General features: G+C 30.5%; 5 protein-coding genes across 5 annotated transcripts; 2 read left to right on the top strand and 3 right to left on the bottom strand.

The window, feature by feature from the left end:
• Positions 1 to 1,348: 1,348 nt before the first annotated feature.
• Positions 1,349 to 2,235, bottom strand: LOC124490621 (uncharacterized). Its single transcript, XM_047053150.2, has one exon. It carries the CDS (start codon positions 2,171 to 2,173, stop codon positions 1,544 to 1,546), a length of 630 nt encoding a protein of 209 aa, XP_046909106.2. The 5' UTR covers positions 2,174 to 2,235; the 3' UTR covers positions 1,349 to 1,543.
• Positions 2,236 to 3,850: 1,615 nt separating this feature from the next.
• LOC124490954 (GPN-loop GTPase 1) lies at positions 3,851 to 5,731 on the bottom strand. Its single transcript, XM_047053541.2, has 3 exons — positions 5,040 to 5,731; positions 4,088 to 4,976; positions 3,851 to 4,000 (listed from the first exon to the last, which is right to left on the bottom strand). Exons 1-2 carry the CDS (start codon positions 5,519 to 5,521, stop codon positions 4,313 to 4,315), a joined length of 1,146 nt encoding a protein of 381 aa, XP_046909497.2. The 5' UTR covers positions 5,522 to 5,731; the 3' UTR covers positions 3,851 to 4,000; positions 4,088 to 4,312.
• Positions 5,732 to 6,221: 490 nt separating this feature from the next.
• LOC124491090 (uncharacterized) lies at positions 6,222 to 8,604 on the top strand. Its single transcript, XM_047053700.2, has 3 exons — positions 6,222 to 7,313; positions 7,424 to 7,810; positions 7,882 to 8,604. Exons 2-3 carry the CDS (start codon positions 7,693 to 7,695, stop codon positions 8,397 to 8,399), a joined length of 636 nt encoding a protein of 211 aa, XP_046909656.2. The 5' UTR covers positions 6,222 to 7,313; positions 7,424 to 7,692; the 3' UTR covers positions 8,400 to 8,604.
• Positions 8,543 to 10,756, bottom strand: LOC124491088 (uncharacterized). Its single transcript, XM_047053698.2, has 2 exons — positions 9,566 to 10,756; positions 8,543 to 9,493 (listed from the first exon to the last, which is right to left on the bottom strand). The coding sequence occupies exons 1-2, from the start codon at positions 10,116 to 10,118 to the stop codon at positions 8,643 to 8,645; spliced, it is 1,404 nt and encodes a 467-aa protein (XP_046909654.1). The 5' UTR covers positions 10,119 to 10,756; the 3' UTR covers positions 8,543 to 8,642.
• Positions 10,757 to 13,729: 2,973 nt separating this feature from the next.
• LOC124500480 (uncharacterized) lies at positions 13,730 to 16,912 on the top strand. Its single transcript, XM_047064554.2, has 5 exons — positions 13,730 to 14,059; positions 14,129 to 14,329; positions 14,399 to 15,100; positions 15,163 to 16,200; positions 16,287 to 16,912. The coding sequence occupies exons 1-5, from the start codon at positions 13,870 to 13,872 to the stop codon at positions 16,910 to 16,912; spliced, it is 2,757 nt and encodes a 918-aa protein (XP_046920510.2). The 5' UTR covers positions 13,730 to 13,869.
• Positions 16,913 to 16,936: the final 24 nt, after the last annotated feature.

Below are 16,936 nucleotides of genomic sequence, written 5' to 3'. Positions count from 1 at the left end.
TTACAATAATAAATAATCGATTCTTTAGGATCAAACAAATAAACAAACAAACAAACTTGAAAAAAAAATTTCTAAATTTCAACAAGATGATGGTCACGTATGTATAATCTTATTATTTATCTTGTGTATGTGTTGGTCATCAAACAATGAATTTGAAATTGTCATTTCATCATATATGATAATTTTGATGGATATGGTCAGTATAATTTGGTTTGGTTCAGTTTTTGGTCAGATTATATTGGTTTTTATTTTCATGTTTACAATTTGTTTTTTTTTTCGATATATTGGCATATATATTGCAGTGTGGTAATCGATAACGAGAAAATTTCGTTTTTTTTTCTGTCGATTTTCGCTGCATATAATGTGTGTATTTGATGCGTCGTTTTATGATGATGGTGATTCCAAATTTGGTCTTTTGTTTAATTTTTTCTCTTTCTATCACACTCTTTCACATTGTTTTATTATTTGACGATGTGTGATCTTATCCACTTGTCCATCATCATCAGACAATGTTGAAAAATTTCCCTTTTCAGGTTCATTTTTATCACCGTTTATTTGTCATGTGAAAAAGAAAAACAAAAAAAAATTCAATAGAATTTTACACGCACGCACATACGAAAATAAATCTGATGATGATGATGATAAAAGATTTTTTTTCTATAAGTTTCTTCTCTCTCTATATCACTCTTGAAGGAATTTTCTGATTTTTCATACAAAAAAAAAAATTTTTGTTTCAAACACAGTGATGATGATAATGTTTAACAACAAATGCAAAAATTCACATTTATATTGTGTGTGAAAATAGACGAAAAAAAAACATATGTGACTGTTAAACATGAATTTTTTTTTTTTGTTGTTGAAATTCTATTTTTCAAATTGATGATGATTATGAGGATTTACAAAGTGATGTGTACAATTGATGATAATGGAGAAAAAATAACAGTGTTTCCATTCCATAATGATGTCTAGAATAGCTAGAAATTTTGATGATCATTTGAGAATTTTTTTTTCACAAAATTCTATGGAAAATAAAAATCTGTCTATATCTCTACCCCAAATCATTAACATAATGATGGAATGATGACAATATTGTGATTTTTTTTGAATGATTACACAATCAACAACAGTGGCAGCAGTTAGCAATAGCTATTATTGGTCAAAAGTCTGCCTATCCAATTATTTTTAATTGGGTATCTGAATTCTATTTCAAATTTCCACACAATTCTACAATCATGTCTATTCGTCATCATCATCATCATCACCATCATCATGGGAAAATGAAATGGAAGAATACAAAAAAAAAAAAAAAATGAAACCTACGGGTCAATATTGAATTTGAAATTAAAAATGAAATTTAATAATAATTCAATTTATTTTTTTATCAAAATTGAAAATGAAAATTGTTGAAATTTAATTCTTTTTTTTCTTAAACAAAAATGGCAAAATGAACGATTCATCATTTTCATTTTATATATACACACACACAGAATCAATCAATCAATCGATATAATGAAATTATAATTATTATTTATTGACAATACAATTATTGACTCGGTATAATTAATCGTGCATTAACTGGCCGTGTTACCGATCTAGTTATAATAACATCTTCTAATGGACGATCATTAGCATCACGTTGTACAGCGGCAATTTGATTAACAACTTCCATACCGGAAACAACTTTGCCAAATACAACATGTTTACCATCTAACCATGGTGTTGGTACTAATGTAATGAAGAATTGTGATCCATTCGTATCTGGGCCAGAATTTGCCATCGATAATAAACCGGCTTCGGTATGTTTAATATTAAAATTTTCATCAGCAAATCGACCACCATAAATGGAGAATGAACCACGGCCATCACCACGAATAATATCACCACCTTGTATCATAAAATTTGGTATTATACGATGAAAACGTGAATTACGATAAGTTTTTCCTTGGAAACCTTGTGCACTTGATAAACGTGCAAAATTTGCCACCGTTTTCGGCACATCACGACCAAATAATCCGATGACAATAGTGCCAACAGGTTTACCACCAATCGATAGATCAAATATTGCCTCTTCGGTTACATCCACTTGTTTACCATTAGCTAATGATGATGATAAAGTTGTAATGGAAAATATTATTGTTGATAAACATAATTGAAAAGTTAAGAAATGAAACATTTTTTCATCAATATGAACAACAAACAGCAAAAAACTAATGGACAAACTATCCAAATGAAACATTTGTTTTTATATCCGAAAATCATCATTGAGCAAACACTGAATGAAAGAGACCAATGTTCGGAACAAAGTTCAATTCTAACTCCAAAGAGTTTGTATTATATCTAGTAATATGGAAAAAAAAGGAATAACCTGGATAAAAACCTATTGAAATGTGTGTGGCGGGCGAGGAAATGAAAGAGTGTGCACTACACACACACAGCAGCAGCATCATCAAATAAATGAATTATAAATGAAAAATTAAATTCTAAAATTAGCATCGAAAATCACGAACAACAGCAACTGTTATGTTATGTTATGGTTCATAATAATCGGCCATCTCTCATAGCCCTATCCATTTGCTAATAAATCTCACGTTTGAATATAAAATAATCTCACACCACATGATTGATACAAAGAAAGTTCAGGCCATTCAATTGTGGCCAATCATCATCATTGTTTTGTCCATTATAATGTTAATCAGCTTCATCAACAACAACAACAACAAAAAAATCCTGATAACAATCGGATAATCATTTGTATTCTATTTCAATCAAAATTTCTCATCATCATCATCATCATCATCGAGAAATAATGATAATTTGTTTCTTGGGCGGTGGTTGCTTTTAGTTTTGTTTTGTTTTGTTTTCAATTTGGAACAATTTCACTGTATGTGTAAATGTGTTTGTTTCATGTCTATTCATTTTATTGTTCAGTCGGTCGGTCAATCTGTCGGTTGTTATGTGAATCACATGCACTCAACAACAAAAACACACACACAAACATCCATCCATAAATCTTCGGTAACAATACGATTACCTTATCGGGTCATATGAATAAATAAAATGAATTTGTAATTAATTCCGTATATATTTTAACTTGATGATGATGATGATGTTGATAACGACGAAGAACAATGAATTGATGGTTTTAGTAAAGATTTTTCATGATAAATTGATTCGGAAATGAAATGATTCTAATTTTAGGGGGGGCCAATGATGATGGATCAAAACACACAGACACACACACACACAAGATTCATTTCGGTAATTCTGTAAAATGAAATTCTTTTTTTAATTTTAAAATATTCTTCTATTATACAATTTTGTCGTGAAAAATATATGAAAAAAATAAATTGATTTTTTTTTGCCATCACTCCACATAAATGATATCCTGTTTTTTTTTCTTTTCAGTATAAACATCAGGAATTTTTTTTTATTTCAAAAAAAAAAAATTGAAATGGAAATGGAAATTTCATGTCACCATCGTCGTTGTCGTATCGATTGATTGATTATTCAATTAAAGTTTATTTCATTGTCATAAACAACACAAAACAAAACAAAAAAAAAAGTTTTATGACTTGAATAAAATTCAAGTGAAAATAAAAGAACAAGAGAAAAAAAATCGATTCCATCATCACCATCATCTTTTTTTTCATATATATATACCCAACCTGATGAGACTCTTTATTCAAAAGTTTTCTATTTTTGGTTTGAAATTCTTGACTACATACATATTGCATATACATAATGCACATGGATCCATCCTTTCATATATCCAATGAGAAACCGAAGATTTTACAAAAGTCATATGTTTGTGGTTGATAATAATTTTTAAAAAAAACGTACAATCATAATATTATATAACTCAACATAATTTTTTTTCTTTTATTTAAATATACAAACAAAAGAAAATCAATTCACATCGATAAAAATTGACACCGTTCACAGGTCATTTTTCTCCTTATGTGCTTGTATGTGAGTTTCAAATGATGATGATGATGAATGTCTATGAATTTTATAATAATAAAAGAACGAAACAAAATGAAAATGAAAATGTATACGACAAAAAATTATATTAAATTAAAACACAAACCAGAAAAGAGAAAAAGAAAATGTTGTTGGTGCCATATGAATGATGGAGATTCCATTAGTTTGATTGCTTTATCTTCTTTTACAAGATGGTGATTATGATGATGAATGTTTGTTTTTTTTTTGACAAATTTTTTTCTGGTTTTTCAACATTGTTTGGTTTGAATAGTCTGTTTGTGTGTAGGTTGTGATGACTTTATTATCATATTGTATATTGTATTGTATTGTATTACAAATCCATATTTATTCTGCGCTTTCCGAATGTAATTAAATCATCATTACCAGTAGTAGTGGTAGCTTGTTTGTTGTTGTTACTAGTTCCGGTGTCTTGTTCTTGATCTTTTAATGATATTTGATTCGTTTTTTGTTCCAATTCTTCCATTGTTGTTGATGTTGATGATGATTGTGGCTGTTGTTGTCGATCTAATTCGGGACGATAATTTTGTTCATAATCAATTCGTGCATTATCGATGGCATCGATTAATTGATCAAAACCTGTACCGGTTTTCGATGATATTCCTATGACAGAAAGATCTTGATAGAATATATCTAATGCTGATACTAATGATTGATTCAAACAAGCCATATATGTTGGATCTTCATTGATTGCCGTTTCAAATATTTCGGAATTTTGCATCCATTCCATTGCAAATTGATGATCAATAATATCGGTTTTATTCAAAGCAACAATAATTGGTAACTTATATTTATACATTATTGAACAAGCATATAGCATATTTGACATGAATGTTGTTGGATTATGGCTTCTTACAGTATCGATGACGAATAAAATTACTGTCGGATATTTTGATGCTAATGCTTCGGTTATAATTGAACCAGATGCTGACCATGTGAATACTTCTACCTGACCAGGTGTGTCAAGCAAAACATAGCTGTTGAAATTTAAGAATAGAATATATCGTTGGAAACCACAGATTAGAAATGCAAACACCTACCTATAGGATTCTTTACGTTTATCAACCAGATCCAATACCTGATCGAATCGTGTGACAAATAAATTTAATGAAGTTATAATCGATCCATTAGGTCCAAGACGATATTTTTCCATAACATTTTTATAATGTATCGAATCACGAATATCAATATTACAAGGATAATCCACTCGTAGACATGCTGGATCACAATTTATCACATATGGTGGTCGATTCTTGCCGAATAAATGCTGAACCAATTTCGTACATAATGATGATTTACCACTGCCAGCCATACCCAGAATGATGACACAAATCGGTTGTTTTTTATCTATTTTCTCTGCATTTATCTTCGTATCATTAGCCGAATCATCTTTGATTTCGATCTGTTCATCAACTTCCATGTTAAATGAATGAATTTCGATTAAATTCAAAAACAAGAACGCAAAAAGCTGGCCAAAATTGTTTTGAAAACAAACAATTGTTAACCGCGTGTAAGGTTCCATTCATAAAGGATGTTATGGAATTTGTTTTCATTTTTTCTCGTCGAGTCGAAAATTACATGAATGAATTCCCGATTGTTAGATTTCCGCAAATCGCAATTTTCTAAAAATACATGAAATTTTTGAATTAAAAACTACATTAAAACTGACATAGTTACATTGAAAAAAAAACTGATTAAGATTTTCAAAAACATCATATTATGTCGTAATTAAATGACGACTAATTAATTCACACAGACTGATTTGTAAATGAAAATTTTGCAAATCATAAACATGTCAAAATTGTGATCTAGAAAATCAAAAAAAAAATTGAATGATGAAATGAGTTCAAAGTATCGATATATACAAATATACAGTGACAGATTCTTTAGATTGATTTGAGTAAACCTTGTTTCGTGATCATTTAAATCATCAATCAAATGACTCCAATCAAAAAAAAAAAAAAAAAAACCTTAAGAATGTTATTGCGTTCGACAGGTCAGATAAATAAATAAATTTTTTTTTATAATTATAACTACAACTTGAAATTGAATCGAAAAAATGGCAACACTTTTTTTGAGATAAGGATAATTAAATAAATAATCTCATCAAATAAACAGGTGATGATAGTGGCACGATAAAGCGAAAGAAAGATCCAGATCAAAAGAGAATATAAACAGAAAAAAATGATGGTAAACAACAAAAAACAAAATATTTATTATTCAAAAAAAATCAAGGTCTAATGATGTCACCAACAATGATAATCAACATCCTATTTAATAAATATTTCCATTTCTTAGGATCCTTCAAACAACACTCCTTTCACAGATCATCATCATTGTTATATGGTATATAATACAATTGAATGAACAAAAATGAAATGAAAGATAACCAATCCTTTTTATTCGAATTTTTTTTTGCCATTTTTTTTTACAATCCAACCATGGAAAATAAAAATCAGTACGCGGTGAAAAATGATGATTTAATAAAGATGACGACGTTTTTTGTCGTTGTTGTTGTTGTTGCTTTGATCGCGCCCGACAATCTTAAAGATGTGTGTTGACCTCTAAAAAAAAAATGAAATTCATAGATGATAAATGCATATCCATTTGGATGACGTGCTGTTGATTTCGACCAACATCATCATCATTATTATCATATATGACTATTTCCACCTTTTTTTCTGATGTGTCCGATTTTTTCTTTTTTTTTCAAAACAAAAAAAAAAATGTACACAAACAAAATAATTCCTTAATGTTATTGTTGTTGTTCAATCAATGTTTTGTTTTGTTTGTTTGTTTGTTTGTTTGTTCCTGCTAAAAGAATCATTATTGTTTAACAAATGGAAAAACACACATAATTCATTCATTTGATTTTTTTTGTTAATTGTTGTCGTTCAGTTGTTTTCATTCATTCATTTCATTCATCTGTCGGAAAAATCTGCATCTAAAATTTTCGTTTTGTTTTTTTTTCCTTCTTAGTTGGTAGTGAAATAAACTAAACAAAACCAAAATGAAAATGAAAGAAAAAACTCGTTGCTTCATCCTGTTTTTTTTTGATCACACAATCATATATTCATCGAATGATAATATGGCCCCGAAAATTTTCTGATTTTTTTTGTGTATGTCCGTTCCTATACATATTGAATGAATGTATCCAATATTCATACAACAGTAACAACAACAACAACAACAACAGTCGTTCAACAAAAGACGTTTTTATGAATGTTCAAATAATTTAATGATGCTGATGATAATAGTGAAAACTTGGCCAAATGTCGTTGTTGTTGATATTTTGGAACAAACAAATATAAAAAGTGAGAAATTAAATTCAAGGCATTTCCAATTTGTTTGAGTATTTTTTTTTGCTTCATCATCATCATGAAATGAGCCCTATTTGTCTCTTATTTTTTTCCCCTATTTCTAGGAACTACACATCATCGAATGTCTCATCAAACATTGGACAATTCTCTTTTTTGATTTCTCTCTTTTCCATTTGGAACAACAATAGAATCTAATGTATATGCGATGCTGATAATAATTTTCATTCAATTCAATCAGTGTGGTTTTTTCTAATTTTTCAAATTAAAATCATTCACCACATTCGATAAAATGTTTAACAACATTGAACAACAGAAAACATCATCATTTGAAATCATCATCATTTTTTTTATTGCGTGAAAATATATTTTCAATATGATTCAATTTTCATCATCATCATTTTATTCATCACAATTATGTTTATTGTTCATTATATTGGTCAATATTGTTGGTGATTGTTTTGTCGTCGTTAATAATAATAATACTAATCGAGGTATGCGATTTAATGTTTAATTTTTCATTTTTTTTTTTAATCGATTGATTTGATTTGATTAATTTGGTTAGGTAAAATTGAACAAGATCCAAAACAACGAAATGATACGATAATTATAAATCCAAAACTTGGAACCACACAAGATGATATCGATCTAATCAAAGATTTTGATAATGAATTTGGTATTAATGCAGAAAATGATGATGATGGTGGTGGTGGTGGTGGCCATATTAAATTACATAATGGCCTGATCGTATTGATTGCTAAACCATTTAAATTGCCTCCATCATCATCATCATCATCATTGGCTAAACCAATAATGATGCCAATAATAATTGAAGCTACACGTGATGTTAATAATAAAAATCTAATTAAATGGAACGTTGTTAATCATTATCATAGATATCGGCATAATAATAATAATAACAACAACAACAATAAGCATCGTCAATCAACAACAATAAATCATAATAATAATAATGAATTAATATCACCATTATCATCACGTGGTCGATTCTGGTCACCAAAACAGGCTAAATTGGCTAGATTTAAATTTCTTAATTTTCGTAAACGTTTCTTTCCATTATAATAATTCTACTAGTTTATTATTATTATTTGTATTATTTTCTGTGCTTTATAGCAACTACTAAATATGGAGCAGAATAAATTTCTCTTTTCATCATTGATTTTGTTACGATGAGAGAAAAATTTCATCCATCTATCCATCTTATTCATTTCATTCATTATATTTATTTATTTATTCAATAAAAATTCATCATTTATTCGAATCTAAATATTCCATAATTAAAATCCAGAAATCTTTTTGACAAAATTATTTCTCATTTTTATCCATAATTTTTTCAGCAATTCCAACAAATTCTTTGAATGAATTTGATTGTTTTATACGTTCAGATGCTTTTCTCAATTTTTCATTGAGCATCTCATCATACAACAGTTCATTTATTGTATCCAATAATTGTTGATCCTGAAATCCATATGGATCTAATCGTCGTCCATATCCAGTTTCATGTAAACGTTGTGCATTATCAAGTTGATCACCAAACAATGGCATTACAATCATTGGTTTACCTTGTGCAAATGTTTCCGTAACGGTATTATTACCACCATGCGTGATAACTAAATCCATTAATGGTAGAATTTCTATCTGTGGTACATGATTTGTACCCCACATATTATGTCCCGGTAATTCATATTCATTATGACGTAAACCTTTTGATACGATATATTTATGATCGGTAAGTGCCAATATTCTGGTCAGCCGTAACATTAAATTGATATCGATCGAACCCATTGATCCAAGAGATAGATATATCCATTTACCACTGAAACGTCCTCCTAATTGATCATGAAAAAGTTCAGCTCCCACTAATTTCTCCAAATCGATAGTTTTGTCGTATGAATTTTTTGCAAAAACTTCAAGATTAAACCAATCAGGACGAGATTCGATTTTTGGATGATTTAATTCTTTCGGATATGCATAAACCGTTAAACATTGTCGCAATGGATAATTGGGATATTTGGGTGGTGTAAACAATGATGAAATCCATAGATTTTTATAGCCAAGTTTTGCTACACTTTCATTTATACGATCTTCATTGAATGTTTTTTCAATAATCGAATAATATGGCTCATATTCTTTGATGGAAAGATTCGATTCTAATCCTATATAATACATGCATGCATTTATGTTGAATTGAATGAAATAATTTTATGAATGAATTATTATGAACTAACCGGTAAATGGTGGTGGTAAACTTGTGTCTTTCGCCTGTGTATTTGGCATCGATGTTATACATTGTATGAGTGGTATATCCTTTGCATCCATTATAGCCGGATATTGTTGAACATCATCGACGATGAATAAATCAATTTTACCGATTGTTTTGATCATTTTCTTCAAATATTCATCTGTTTTTATTATGAAATCTGGTAAAAGTGTTGAAAACATTTTTATTAAATTTTCCAAACGTTTTTCAATACTCAAATTTTTTATGGCCAACATATTATCGAATTCTAATAAATGTCGAGCTAATTTCGCAGCTGGATCATTATTACTATTATGATTATCATCATCATCATCATCAAATTCAGCGCAAATTAATTCTTCAAATCCATACGGTAAAAGTTTGCCACGAAATGCTTTACCAATGATAAATATAACACGATGACCATATTTAATAAGGCTATTTGCTAATGCATTACGACAACCATTTACATGACCAACAGCCGGATATGCAATAACTACGATTGTTTTTCTATTCTTCGAATGATCAACAATTTGATACATTTTTTTCAATTTGTTACAATAAAAATTTCACACAAAATAAAATTTGAAAAAATGATGTACAGATGTCTTCCATGGTAATGATTACAACAAAAAAACAACTATGATAGTATCGCAAAATGGTGTAACCAATATCAATCAATATTATTGTTGTTTATCAATTATCAAATCGATAAAATTGATTAAACTACAAAAAATCATGCTAATTTCTTTTTTTTTTCTTTCCCATCGAACATTATCGTTATTGACGTCTATCTATCTATGTGTGTGTTTGTGTGTGTGTGTGTGTGTGTCACTATATGAAATTACCAATATTTCATGTACGAAAGTATTAGATAGAAAATAATTCACGAATGGTCGGTTTTTAGAATAATTTATGGTCTTTATTGAAATATGATAATAATACATGATAAACAATAAATAAACGATGTGAGCCACATAATTCGATGATGATGCTAACAACGATGTGACAATAATGATGATATGACAACAATGTGACAATAATGATGATGATTATTTCTGTCACTCAAACACAACTCTCAAAGACAGGCGCAATGGCGCACACTCAACGATTACAATATGCACGATGATGATTATAACGTTGACGAATGAACATTAATCGCGATTATGATGGTTGTTGTTTTTTTATGTCCAGTATTACATCGAAAAAAAGTACACAAAAAAACTATGATGATGTTATGATGTAATCTTTCATAACTCTTGGTGTAAACAAAACAAAATCTAAAGGAAACGGAAATTCTAAACAAAAACAACAACAATATCTTTATTCATTTTGTTTGCTTGAATGGTTCATCAAACACACAAAATATATCACATATATGACATCCAAATATATGAAATTGGGTGCGGTTCCCTATCCTTTATGATATTTAAGTGTTTTTTTTTTGTTTCTTTCATTGCCTTCATCATCATCATCATCATCATCATTATTATTATTTGGATCATAGATGATTTAGCTAGATGTTAGCCCCGTTTTCTTGTCGTGTATATGAATGAATGAATTTACAATTAGATTTTTTTTTCTTTTAAATAATAAAAGATTGGATACACACACACACACACACTCCTTTTATATAATAATGAATGAATGAAACTTTTTTAAAAATCGTAAAAGCTTTTGTTCTTGTATTCATATACAAGGGACCATTTGGTTTCTCTTTCTTTCTTACATACGATATAACTCTTTATTAATAAAACCTAGAATCATACACACACCTGGTCGACAATCGTATACGATTCTCTTTCTCTAACAGTCTTTATTTTATATTTTTTTTTTTTTTTTTGGTCGATTGTTGAGTTTGTTTTGTTTTGTTTTGATGATAATGAATGAGTTTATTCGATAATTTTCGAAAATTTGAAAAGAAATAATTACGAAATTACATTTCTAAAAAAGAATAAGACGAAGAATCAGTCATGAAAAAAAAGAAGGGTGTATAAATGATGTAACAAACAAACAAACAAACAAAGTAGATCATTGGACCATGACATCTAATGATGATGATGATGATGGGCACACGTTCATTTTATGATGACCATTTTTATTTTACAATAAGTTTAAGGGCCTTTGACATACAATAAATTTTCTACTGCATACAACGATGATGATGATGATGATGTATGATAATTATAATGATGACATCTTTAATAGTCCGTTGAACGAGTGAATGAATGAACGAACGAACAAACGATAGAATGTAATGGTTAACGCTTTCATATGTATTTTTTTCACTTGTATTTTGTTTCATTCATTCATAAGAAACCAAAAATATCCGATTTTGTAAATGTTGTCATGCCACCATTCCAAAACGAGACCTTATATTTATGGTTATGGATTTTTCTGGCTAGCTGGCTACTTAGCTTGTTTTGCTTGGTTGACTTTTTTCGCTGATGACGATGATCGTTAAGACTTGGGAGGAGGTGGAGCAGTGCAGAAGGTGATGTGGGGACCTTGTTGTTGTTGTTGTTGTTGTCGTTTTTCGGTTCAATTTGAAATGAAATTAAATCAACTAAAAAAAACCAAAATCCTTGTGCGTGTGACATGTGTGTTCGTGTATCGTTTCCGTTCCGGTTTTTTTTTGTTTTGTTTACGATATCGATCAACAACATGAACAAAGTATCAAAAAACGGAACTAACACAGAATGATTCATATTTGATTGTTGATTTGATCAAATCTGGCAGAGAAAAAAAACTACAACAACTATCTGATGTGAATGAGAAATGTTCTTATTGATGCCGGCTGTTTGTGGACCCTGTCTCTATTTCTTTCGTTTACACCTATTGTATATTTGACCTCCACATGACATATAACATGTGTGGCTTGTATTAACTGTTAGTGTACGTACCAACTGTTGCACTTTTTTCTTGGAACCGCCCTTGCACGAGACCCTTTCGGTCTTTTGATGTATTTTATTGGGTGTGTGTGTGTATGTGTTTGTATTTGTCGGTCTGAGTTCCATTTAAAATTTTTTTTTCTCTCGTTCAGTCTATCCCAAACTGTTACAATCATTTTCATCTGATGCTTGATCTCTCTGGACCACCATCACCATTCGATCATCCACTGGTGTGTATGTGTGTGTGTGTGTGTTTGAGATCCAACCGAAATTTTTTTCATTTTTCAACGAATTTTCTATGTATTTTTTTTTACCATTTGATGCGTATTTGTGATTACTGAGAAAAAGTCATCATCAAACGAAATGTGATTCATCATCATCATCATCGACATAATTTCAGAGTTTTATTTTCATCATTGATTAGTTGATCTCTCGAAAAATTGTTTTTTTATATGAAAATGTATCGTAAAATGGATTCAATTCATTTGAAAAATATTTTTAAATTTTTTCCATTGATTTTGTTGGCCACCCTCTTCATCATTCTATCATCATCATCATCATCATCAATGAATGGTAAGTCTCTTTTAAATAATCGATTCGATTATTCTGATTTGGTTCAATCAACACCAAAATGATTCAAAAAAAAACAAAAATTGATCATTGATAATTATTTGTTCCAAATATCAAACGGAAAAGCCATATGGCCTCATTATATGAATGATTTTTTCCCTTGGTTTTCTCAATTTTTAGCCGTTGGGAAAATTAAAAAGAATTGTGCTAGCAAAAGCCAAACATATGGCACTAGCGGAAACCAAATGTCCTAGCACATATGCCATTTGTTAACCTTGTAACGCACGATATTTGACGACCTTTGCTTTAGTGTTAAATCAGCACACACTGTACACATTATAACCACATTCAGACGATTTTACTTTTCTTTTTACCTTTCACCTGTATCATACGTTACAAGACACAGAACAAGACAAGCAAAAGATTATTGTGTGATGGGAAAGAAAACCAGAAGGACCTTATGACGACAGCTGCTGCCGTTCATGAAAAAGTCTTCACAGCTGTCGTCGTCTTCAGGAAGGTCCTTTTAAATAATTATGTGAATGGATAGAAATCTTGGGACTGCCTGTCATAATCAGATCTACCAAAAAAGGCTCAGGTGATTTACCTGAGCCTTAATTTTTTTTCTCACAGTCAGACAGGACATTTAAAAATTTTTGTTTTCATCGAAATTTTTTTTCTTTCAGCTGCTGCTACCGATGAAACCAATGACCTAACGACTACAGTGGAAAATATTTTTATTGCAGACGACGACAACAATGTTGATTACAATTATGGAAATCAAGGTGGTACAGATTTTGGATCACCATCCATTGTTCCATCACCATCATCAATGACTTTAGTAAGAGCAACCTGTGGTTATCCAGGATCACCACGTAATGGTCGTGTATTACATCTACTTGAACGTTATGAAGAAGGAATGGTCATAACATTTGAATGTGACCCTGGTTATTTTCTATTGGGTCCAATGACACGTACATGTCAATCAAATAATACATGGTCTGGAAGGATGCCCATTTGTGGTATGTGTTTTATTTTTTTCTGTATTTGAAAGTTAATTAATAATTAAATTATAAAAATTTTTCAATCAGATCAATCAATCCGGAATCTAGGTTTAACATCGGCATCGGAAGCATTGAATAATTATCCACCACAATTAGCTGTGGATGGAAATTTTCGTACATGTTTCTTTTCAAATCGTCGTAAACCACGATGGTGGCGTGTTGAATTACCTAAAGCAGCAATGGATAATCAATCTATTATATCGGTTGCGTTAACGTTACCTCCTATAAGTAAGTGAATTCGAAAGTTTTTTGGTTGGAAAAAAACTTAATGTTTTTGTTTTATTTTATCTCTGATAGATGCTGAACTTTATTTTTCAATCTATGTGATTGAAGTAGAAACATTGACAACCAATCATGGTGAAAATGATACTTTTTTGGGAAAGAATTCTACACAAACATCTTACGGTCATAGTGTGACAACAATGTCAACTTCTTCAAAATATCATAAATGTGCATCATTTCGTGGTGTGTTTTCATCCAAAACAATATTTGTACAATGTTCATCGAATAATGGTGGTCTTCGTGGAAATTATCTACAAATCGAAGATGATTATCCACAATTGGAATATTTTGGTCTTTGTGAAGTTGATGTATTTGTTGAACGTGGCCATTATGAATGTGGTCAGGTTGAGGTACCGGCTTTTGGTTTCGTATTGGATCAACAGATTTCAGTTGATGGATCTCGTTCAGTTGAATATCATTGTCATGATGGATATCGTTTGATCGGACAATCACGACGTCATTGTGATCAACGTACAGGACAATGGATTGATAAAGAACCATATTGTGAACGAATCACATGTCCGGAACCAGTATCAATTATGAATGGATTTCATCGAATGTATGGTGAAGATTATTATGATCAACCGGTTGTTGGTTCACGAACCGTTTATGAATGTCGTCCTGGTTTCGTATTTGTCGATCCAAATGCAAATGATACACGTATCTGTGATCGTTATGGACAATGGTCCGGTAGTTTGGATGTTCCACAATGTGAACGTATGTTTTGTTTTCATAGGTCCAAATCGAATTAATTTACATTTACATTTTTTAATAATCAGCAATCGATTGTGGTCATCCCGAATCATTATTAGTAAATTCAGAGGAATTTTTTCTATCCGGTGCACAGTTTCGTCTGATCAATGGATCGACTAAATTTTCAGCATTAGCCGAATTGATTTGTTCATCACAAGATGTTCAACGTTCAAATCTGACACGTTCAAGCTTGTGGTTTCGTTGTCGTGAAGACGGGCTTTGGACAGAAATTATCAATCAAAATGAAACAACTATATCATCATCATCATCATCAAGACATCGATCATCCACAAGTTGTGTACGACAACGACATAATGGATTTCTCTATTTCTACGGTTATGGATCATCATCGACGATAAAAAATTTTTTCCGTAATAAAAGTTTCTACATTCGTGAAACATCTGTAAATATTTTGCATCTGTTGGCTGCCGTTGTAATTGCTGCTTTCCTTTCCATATTAATTATTGTGATTCTTATGTTCAAACGAAATATAATTGAATGGCCTGAAGCTGCTTTGTCATCATCCACTGTTTCGGCAATGAAACGTCGAATAAAATTGACTGGAGAATCGATAGCTAAATTTTTACTAACAATTTTCAATCGTCTTCGCAATTGTCTTATAAATTCATCATCATCATCATCACCGAATGTTCATTCGTCTCAACCAGAATCCAACAGTGATAATGATGGCGATCATCGTGAACATTCAGAAGAAAAGGAAGAACCAAGACGAGCATCATTGACTAAATCTATATTAACACCACCTATATTCACTATAACTCCATCATTAAGTTTAGATATAGAATCTGGTAGAATTAGCCGTCAACAGAATGCAAATGATAATCATGCCATTTCCTCTTCACAATCTTCGTCATCATCATCATCGCCATCTTCATCGTCATGTTCGATTGTAGTGGATCAAGAAACATTAAATTCAAACACCAATAATAATAATAATAATAGTAATAATGCTAATAACAATAATAGGAATAAAAATGATCTCAATCAAGCATTGGCAACATTCTATGAAGAGATTACTAATGCAGCCAAACAAATGTTTTCGGGTAAGTGATCATTTTTTTTTTTTTTTTTTTTTGCTTTTAAATTTAATCTCTTTTCAATATTACAAAAAATTTTTAAATTATTATAGAGGAAACTGATCGTAAATTAATTCGAGCAGCTCGTATTGCAGCCGAATTAGATGCCATTAAAAATCATACACAGAAATCGGCTCATTATCATCATCATTATCCTCAACAACAACAACAACAACAATATCAATGGATCTATTCAACGCCTCCAAGATTTACTCATTCATCCGGTTGTACATCATTACCACCATCATTACATGAATATCATCAGATATTACCAGCAAATACAAATAGCCAACAACAACAACATCCACAAGTAACACAAAGTCAAATATATGCTAAAGTTGATCTTATACGTAAACATCGTTATCGTAAAGAAAAAGATAATATTGTCAGTGTTTATCAGGTACCAAAACCACGATGTCCAATCATATCGCAACAACAACAACAACAATATCAACCACAATTATCATCGGATTATCATCAATTACGAAAAGCTATTTCAACACCGGATGCCGTTTTTGTTGATGCTAATAATGATTATGGTGAATATGGAACCATACGACGAATTCAGCAAATATGTTCGAATACAATACAACGGCCACCAAATAATAAAACAATGACAACAACAACGGTGACCATACATGAACCAACGAATAAATTTCCATTGAAAACATTACTTTAATCATCAGTAAAGAAAACTTTCACA

The sequence above is a fragment of the Dermatophagoides farinae genome, chromosome 4 (assembly GCF_024713945.1).
Source record: "Dermatophagoides farinae isolate YC_2012a chromosome 4, ASM2471394v1, whole genome shotgun sequence".
Taxonomy (NCBI): Eukaryota; Metazoa; Arthropoda; class Arachnida; order Sarcoptiformes; family Pyroglyphidae; genus Dermatophagoides; species Dermatophagoides farinae.
Note: the sequence above shows the minus strand (reverse complement) of the source record. Positions and strands in the feature narration are given on the sequence as shown.

Bases quoted from the DNA above. Each gene is read 5' to 3' on its own strand.
- LOC124490954 (XM_047053541.2), bottom strand. From the start codon at position 5,521: ATGGAACCTTACACGCGGTTAACAATTGTTTGTTTTCAAAACAATTTT. The intron at 4,977-5,039 runs GTAGGTGTTTGC...AAATTTCAACAG, and splicing joins AAACGTAAAGAATCCTATAG to CTATGTTTTGCTTGACACAC.
- LOC124491090 (XM_047053700.2), top strand. From the start codon at position 7,693: ATGATTCAATTTTCATCATCATCATTTTATTCATCACAATTATGTTTA. The intron at 7,811-7,881 runs GTATGCGATTTA...TAATTTGGTTAG, and splicing joins TAATAATAATACTAATCGAG to GTAAAATTGAACAAGATCCA.
- LOC124490621 (XM_047053150.2), bottom strand. From the start codon at position 2,173: ATGTTTCATTTCTTAACTTTTCAATTATGTTTATCAACAATAATATTT.
- LOC124491088 (XM_047053698.2), bottom strand. From the start codon at position 10,118: ATGTATCAAATTGTTGATCATTCGAAGAATAGAAAAACAATCGTAGTT. The intron at 9,494-9,565 runs GTTAGTTCATAA...TGTATTATATAG, and splicing joins TTTACCACCACCATTTACCG to GATTAGAATCGAATCTTTCC.
- LOC124500480 (XM_047064554.2), top strand. From the start codon at position 13,870: ATGACTTTAGTAAGAGCAACCTGTGGTTATCCAGGATCACCACGTAAT. The intron at 15,101-15,162 runs GTATGTTTTGTT...TTTAATAATCAG, and splicing joins GGATGTTCCACAATGTGAAC to CAATCGATTGTGGTCATCCC. The intron at 16,201-16,286 runs GTAAGTGATCAT...AAATTATTATAG, and splicing joins AGCCAAACAAATGTTTTCGG to AGGAAACTGATCGTAAATTA.